This window comes from Acomys russatus, chromosome 19, assembly GCF_903995435.1.
Source record: "Acomys russatus chromosome 19, mAcoRus1.1, whole genome shotgun sequence".
Lineage (NCBI taxonomy): Eukaryota > Metazoa > Chordata > Mammalia > Rodentia > Muridae > Acomys > Acomys russatus.
The window spans coordinates 23,246,260-23,254,370 of record NC_067155.1 but is presented as its reverse complement, the minus strand read 5'-3'; the positions used below and the strand labels follow the sequence as shown (position 1 = coordinate 23,254,370).

Genomic DNA, 8,111 nt, shown 5'->3' with positions numbered 1-8,111 from the left:
GTGTAGGGCTTTTAAGGATATTATCATCATTCAAAAGAAGGCCTTTGTTCTGTTTTTTAAGCCCAAGAAAGTGCCCTTAAGTGTAATGCTCCCTCAGGCTAAACCTAATGGAAGCAGTAGGCAAAGTGATTTCTAGACCCAGGAAGGAACTTCCTATAAAACCTTCTACAACTGTGGCCCAACTTGAAAAGGATTCATTCCAAACCAGAAGCGAAACTTGACAATATCATCTCTATGTGCTGGTTTTGGAAACAAAAATTATGCAAAATTTCATATCATGGATTCCTCCTCTGAGATTTTAATTCAGCACTGTTTCAGGTCTCTATGTTTGACAAAGTGAGAATACTGTGAGATTTATCGCATGAAGTTCTGAGTATGAAGCCTGAGTTGCATTTTGATAGGACAAGAGGTTCAGATACCAAAGCTATGAGAAAGCTGCCCAGGGAAGATGCACATAGGAATTGGAAGGAACCTAACTGAAAAATATGTGAGAACTTGCAGGGACAGGGCCATCAAAGTCCTTGGAAACCAAAGCCCTATGTCTCTGAGAGAGAGCAACAGGAGTTGGTGTTTGCTCTGTTGGGTTTCCTGCCTTGGTCCATTCTTCTATCACTATGTACACGTATTCCTTTCTATTGGAATGGGAAGGAGTTTTCTTTGCCATTTTATGTTGGAAGGATATAACTTGTTTTCTGATTTTACAAAATGTGGAAGTCAACAGATTGCCTGAGTGTCCAAAGAATCTTTGCACATTTGAACAGTGTATGTGCTGTTGTAGACCATTAGGATCATTGAATTTAGACTAAATATATTTTCATCATGGGATGACCAAATAAAAAATCTTCCGGGTAGAATGATGTCTTTGAACACTTGTCTCCCATTTGTGGCATTGTTTGGGGAATATTACGGAAGGTTTTCTAAGAGAAGCTTTTCTAAATTATTTTTATTTATTTATTTATTTATTTATTTTGTTTTTTCAAGACAGGGTTTCTCTGTGGAGCCTTGGCCATCCTGGATTCACTTTGTAGACCAAGCTGGACTCAAACTCACAGCGATCCGCCTGCCTCTGCCTCCCGAGTGCTGGACCTAGATTCTTTAGTGTGGATGGGATTTGAGTGTCTAGAGACTCAACCCTTTTCCTGTTCCTGTGTCTCCTGTGTTGTGGTTGGAACTGACCAATCAGCGTCCTTCTTGTGCTGTCATGCCCTCATTAGTATACACTCCATCCCTATTTCATAGAAGATACAGTAGAAGCTATTCAATGCTAAGCTTTTTTGCTAGCTACTATTTTTATAGTTTGAATTAGTTTTTGTTTTAACTGGTTTTGATTTTTGATTTTGAATTTGAAGAAACTGTTTTTCTGTGTAGCTCCTGCTGTCATGAAAGTAGGCAAATATACCAAGCAGATTTTTAACTTAGTGATCCATCTTACTCTGGCTAAACAGTGCTGAGATTTGATGTGTGCCAAAATGCCTGGCTTGTTTTCTCTTTATATTGTGAGCTGATGGGCTTGGGATGTAGTGCCTTGATGGTATGGTGGCCAAACCCCACCATGCAAGGGAGAGGAGAACCACAATTTGTACTTCTTGCTGTCCTGGAATTCATTGCATAGATGTGGCTGGCAATCAAATCATCAGATACTCCTGTCTCAGTCTTGACTACTGAGATTAACGGCATGAAAAAATACACTCAGTTTAAAAATCATTTTTATCATTAGTAATTGTTTATACAATTTCTCTGACATGAGCCCAGTACTCATGAACTCTTCCTCTACCTCCCCATCCCTCTCTGATGATTCGTGTTTACCTTGCAAGTCTATATCCTATTCAAGGGCTGAGGAAAGACAAAAGTGGACCTCAGTATTCAGGATCCTTATAAAAAGTCTTGGTTACATTAGAACATCTGTATCAGGAAATTAGTGGAGGAAGTCACAGATTTATGTGAATATATTGTCAATAAAGGATCCAGCTACACTGTCATCACTTTCATGCTTTCTCTTGCACACCTGTGTGAGATATTATAGGATGCATTGACCTATGATGATGTGAATGTGAAATTCACTGTGGAAGAGTGGGCTTTGCTGGATCCTGCCCAGAAGAGTCTCTACAGAGATATGATGCTGGAGACCTACAGGAACCTCACTGCCATAGGTAGGACTGTGAATTTTATGTTCCTTTTTAAAATCTAGTGACAACTGTTTCTGCATTGCTGTTATTTGTTATTGTAATGTCAACTGGAAATGAGGATGAATGAGATGAGTAAATCAGCCAGATGTCTGAGGTTAACTGAAGGGTAACTTGAATTTTGTCTACTTTCCAATAATATATCACGCATTTTTGGTTCCTCTATTTTAGGGTACAATTGGGAAGCCCATAACATTGCAGAGAGTCTTCATAATTCTAGAAGATCTAGAAGGTAATTTTCATGTGTAAGTTGATATGAGTATACCTCTGAATTGCTTTTAGTGCACCCTTTAATTTCTAAAGAAAAACAAGAGTGTAAATATGCACTGTTTGAAGTGTATCGATGATTATTAAATTCTGACAAACACATGTACCTCAAAATCAGGTATCTGATTTGTTTTTGTACGTCATTTCTCTAAGAAAGAAGATAAGAACACAATGCATTAACAGCTATCACCATTTGAACCATAGCGGGCTAGATTGTAGAACTGCTAATCTCTTTAGTCTCATACTACTTAGATCCTTCAGAAATGTACACATTAACCTTCTAATAAACAAATAGTCCATAAAAAAGCTCGTGTTCATAATATATTTGCATTAATGTTGCTAGGCTTAGTGAGAGGAGCAGTTTGTGAAAGTGAAGAAAGTTATTCTGGAGAAACTTTTATCCCTATATAATATTTCAATGAGAAAAACAAGAAGTGAGACTGTGAGTGCAGGGTAAACCTTTTCATTTGCTATCTTCTTTAAAAGACATGTCATTTATCACAATGGATGAAAGCCCTGTCAGCATAGGAACATTGAACAAAGCAATATAACCCTCTCTTACCCAGAAGAATAAAAGATGTATAGTAGTACCCATAATGTGTAGACTTTGTGAATGTAATACTGTGTACAATGAATGGCTTTTCCAATTTTATTGGCAATGCATCCATAAACTCACACTACAGAAAAACTTCCATGAATACTATCAATGTGGATTGCCTGTGTTTGCTGTGGTTCACTTTGCAATTGTAGTATGACTCACATGAGACGAAAAATTTTAATGCAATCAGAGTGGTGAATCTGATTTCTCCCAGTTCTCTTCCAACATGTGAAAACCCTCTTCTATAGTAAAAGGATGCTTTAAATGTGGTCCATGCAATACATGATTTTACAAATACAGGCCTCTTAGGAGATGCAAAATAACACTTGAAGATGGAAGGAAAAATGAAAGTTAATAAACTGACATTACCATGAGCTCTGATTACTTTTAAAATTAGACCAAAATGTAACCTTAATTCACAGAGATAAAAAAAATTCATCAGCGTAATGAATGTGGTATAACTTTGACATGTGCCAATTATCATTGCAAGAATGAAAGAAGATACACTAGAGGAAAACCTTCTCCATTTATTCAGTGTGATAAATCATGGTTATGTCAATGTCATCCTCAAGGGCAAGAAATAATTCCTACTGGAGAGAAACCATATGAAGATAATCAGTATGGTGAAGCCTTTGTAAGTCACAGTAGTCTCCAAATTCATAAAAGAACAGAAACTAGAGAGAAACCCTATGAATGTGAACAATGTTTTATGGTCGTTGACCATCAAAGTTCTCTTCAAATTCATGAGAAAATTCATCCTGGAAAGAAACTTTATGAATGTCAACAATGTGGTAAAGTCTTTTTGCAGCACAGATATATTCAAAGGCATGTAATAATCCATACAGGAGAGAAACCTTATGAATGTAATCAATGTGGTAAAGCCTTTGCCTGGCACAGGTCTCTTCAAATGCATAAAAGTATTCATACAGAAGAGAAACCTTATGAATGTAATCAATGTGGTAAAGCCTTTGCGCAGCACAGATATCTTCAGCTACATAAAAGAAGTCATACAGGAGAGAAACCTTATGAATGTAATCAATGTGTTAAAGCCTTTGCTTGGCATGGGAGTCTTCAAAGGCATGAAACTATTTATAGAGGAGAGAAACCTTATGAATGTAGTCAATGTGGTAAAGCCTTTGCATGGCACAGGTCTCTTCAAATGCATAAAAGAATGCATACAGGAGAGAAACCATTTGAATGTAATCAATGTGGTAAAGCCTTTGCATGGCACAGTCATCTTCAAAGCCATGAGAGAATCCATACAGGAGAGAAACCTTATGAATGTAATCAATGTGGTAAAGCCTTTGCACGGTGCAGTCACCTTCAAAGCCATGAGAGAATTCATACAGGAGAGAAACCTTATGAATGTAATCAATGTGGTAAAGCCTTTGCACGCCACAGTCATCTTCAAAGACATGAGAGAATTCATACAGGAGAGAAACCTTATGAATGTAATCAATGTGGTAAAGCCTTTGCATGGCACAGTCATCTTCAAAGCCATGAGACAATTCATAGAGGAGAGAAACCTTATGAATGTAATGAATGTGGTAAAGCCTTTGCATGGCACAGGTCTCTTCAAATGCATAAAAGAATGCATACAGGAGAGAAACCTTTTGAATGTAATCAATGTGGTAAAGCATTTGCATGGCACAGTCATCTTCAAAGCCATGAGAGAATCCATACAGGAGAGAAACCTTATGAATGTAATCAATGTGGTAAAGCCTTTGCATGGCGCAGTCACCTTCAAAGCCATGAGAGAATTCATACAGGAGAGAAACCTTATGAATGTAATCAATGTGGTAAAGCCTTTGCACGCCACAGTCATCTTCAAATCCATAAAATAACTCATACAGGAGAGAAACCTTATGAATGTAATCAATGTGGTAAAGCCTTTGCATGGCACAGTCATCTTCAAAGCCATGATACAATTCATACAGGAGAGAAACCTTATGAATGTAATCAATGTGGTAAAGCCTTTGCATGGCACAGTCATCTTCAAAGCCATGAGAGAATCCATACAGGAGAGAAACCTTATGAATGTAATCAATGTGGTAAAGCCTTTGCATGGCACAGGTCTCTTCAAAGGCATGAAAGAATTCATAGAGGAGACAAACCTAATGAATGTAATCAATAAGGTAAAGCCTTTCCCCCAAAACAGTTATCTTCAAATACATGAAAGAATTCATACAGGGGCGAAACCTTATAATGGAATCAATGTGGTAAAGCCTTTGCATGGCCCAGGTCTTTTCAAAAGCATAAAAGAATTCATACAGGAGAGAAACCTTATGAATGTAATCAATGTGGTAAAGCCTTTGCATGAGACAGGTCTCTTCACCTGCATAAAAGAATTCATACAGGAGAGAAACCTTATGAATGTAATTAATGTTGTAAAGCCTTTGCATATCACAATTTTCTTCAGAGCCATGAAGGAATTCATACAGGACAGAAAATTCCTGATTATAATGTCTGTGGTAAAGACTTTGAATGTCATGGTCATCTTCAAAGGCATGAAAGAATTCACACAGGAGAGAATCTTTATGAATGTATTTAATGTTTTGTAGTCTTTACATGCAATTACATATTTGAGAGAAATTCATTGAATGTAATTAATGTGAGATAGCCTAGCAGTCCAGAGTATCTCACAGACTTGTTCTATGAAGCAGGAATTTTGAAGGACAGGCCACGTAGTGTCTGCAGAGTTGGACATCGATTTTCCAATGGCATGCTTGTTCACCATTTCGATAGTCAATGTGCTCCTAGCAGTAAAGAACAGTTGTTTGATACAGTGGCTATATTCCCACATTTGTTTTATAGATGTCCATCAGCTTAATTGAAGTATATTGGATGTGCCGCCAGAAGCAGCTTTGTCTCTCTGTCAGGAAAGGCCTTTCTTATTAAATGCTATATTCTGTAAGTCTCTGAAGTGTTTGAAGACCATCTATGTATTTACCATAGTGAATAACCATACACATCTATATACGTATCTATCTATTGATCAATTTATCTATCTCAGTTTATCTAAATAGACAAACATTGCTTGTTTGTAGCTATGCACAATCTGCTTAACCTTGAAATTATACACAAGAGACTAAAGCTTTCCTGTAATTAACTCAACTAGTGTATAACAAGGTTACAAGTAAGATTTTTAGATATGCAACTACTGACTTGAATCTCCAACCATCCTGAGCAGTTTGGAAGAGTTCGCTTTTATAAGACTAGAACTATATCAAATGTGATAGAGGAATAGGTCCCCAACACTTCAACAGTAATGACATGCTGTTTGATAATACTGCACCAACTGTGAAAGCCCTTTCCAAGTGTGTATAATCCTTTAAGCATTGCTATTGTCTTAACTCACCACAATGTCCTCCTGGGGCATCTAGCTTGTCTTCGACAAGTGAGCATTTAGGTTATTTTAAAGTTTATGTCACCATGAATATAACTGCAGTAAACATGTGAATTCTGATACTTCTAAAACTAATTTAAAGTGTATGGAAATGGGACTCAGAAGATTGCATGTATCCATAGCAATTCTGTCATTTTATGAGAATTCGAGAATGCTGCAAGAAGACCAGCAGAGCCAACTAGCCTAGATCCATGTGGACTTACAGAGATGGAAGCACCAACCAAAGAGCATACATGGACTAGACCTAGACCCCTGCACATATGTAACCCATAGGCAGTGTGATCATCATATGGGTCCACTAAAATTTTGAGTGGGTGCTGTCCAGGACGTGGACTATGTTGAACATTTTCAATCAATGTTCCCTAGCCAGACTGCCTTGCCCTACCTCAGGGGATATGTGAGGGCTCAGTTCTGATGAGACTTGTAGTGGTGGTATGGGTGTGAGAGCACATGTGCACGCTCACATGCGCACTTCGCCTTTTCTGAAGGGATAGAGGGAAAAGGATGGAAGGGAGGGGCTGGGAGGAGAGTAGGGAGGGGGCTGCAATCACAATGTGAAGCAAATATATAAATTAAAATAAATTTGGTAATGAATTCTGTATTTTGTGTACGACCTGGAGGCTGGGTCCTACTTCCTGGAGTCCAGTGAGACATGAGAGTCCAGTCCAATGCACACATCAAGGGATGCTTTATTGATCCATCATGATGGCCTCTACCAAGGTCTATTGATCTGGAGACCCCGAATAAGCAAAGCTTGGGTCTTTCATACCCCTATAGAAGATGAATTGGTGGTTAAGCAGAGTTGTTGGACCATGATTGGTTCTTAAGAATGCCCTTTACAATGCTTGGTTACTAGTTATTTTATCCCTGAAGGGGCAAGAGCTCAGCTTGGGACACACCATGCTGTCAGGTGTTCGGGACAAATATGAGGGTGTGGTTTTTCTCAGAAAGTATAGAACGTCCCTGAATCCATCTCAGAAAGTACTGAGTTGCCAGGGTTGAAATAGAACTTTCTCTATCTCTTTAACTGTAAACACAGAGAAACATGGCTAGAATGAGAGTGTGTGGAGAACACAGTCTACTTTGTTTTTTGTGGTAATATAGTTGAGTATGTGTAGGTAGTATGTCCATAGGTATCAGAATTAATGCACTAAATATGTACAATTTTATATCAATGACAATAATACAACATGGTTTTAACTACTTTTTCTTGCTATCTGTGTAAAATCCAAACCCACTGCTAAAAGAGTTCTGTCACATTCAGATTTATTGTTCAATTCTGAACCATGTTCTATTTTCACTTTTGTCTTCTCAGGTAAGTCACATCTGGTGCATTAGCTTTTATGTGACCATATCCATGAAATGTGGGTCACTAGAGTTACACTTAAGTCCACTTTCTATGTCTTTGTACATTATATTACTCCAGTTTCAGATTGACTGACTTGCTGTAGTAGAATATCTTTTACCCTTTTATACCACTGTATACAATGCTATTAAAATGATGTCTTGTCAAAAAAGAAAACAAGTGTTCACTTTGCTGCAAAAGGGCAAAAGAATCCAAAGAAAGCTCCTAACAATTGATCACAGGAAACTTGATTCCAAAGCTATATGAGAAAACTCATAATTTTCTATGGGACTGTGAGGAAATAATTTAAAT

The 8,111-nt window shown here is 37.8% G+C and overlaps 1 protein-coding gene across 2 annotated transcripts; it reads left to right on the top strand.

The window, feature by feature from the left end:
• The first annotated feature begins 2,028 nt into the window (after positions 1-2,028).
• Positions 2,029-5,368, top strand: LOC127203904 (zinc finger protein 431-like). 2 transcript variants are annotated; one of them, XM_051162819.1, is made up of 4 exons: positions 2,029-2,150; positions 2,355-2,387; positions 4,014-5,121; positions 5,290-5,368. In XM_051162819.1, the coding sequence occupies exons 1-4, from the start codon at positions 2,114-2,116 to the stop codon at positions 5,366-5,368; spliced, it is 1,257 nt and encodes a 418-aa protein (XP_051018776.1). In that variant the 5' UTR covers positions 2,029-2,113. The 2 variants fall into 2 exon arrangements, with proteins under 2 accessions (XP_051018776.1, XP_051018775.1); XM_051162818.1 differs by having other exon boundaries at positions 2,355-2,415; positions 3,862-5,121.
• The last annotated feature ends 2,743 nt before the right edge of the window (positions 5,369-8,111 follow it).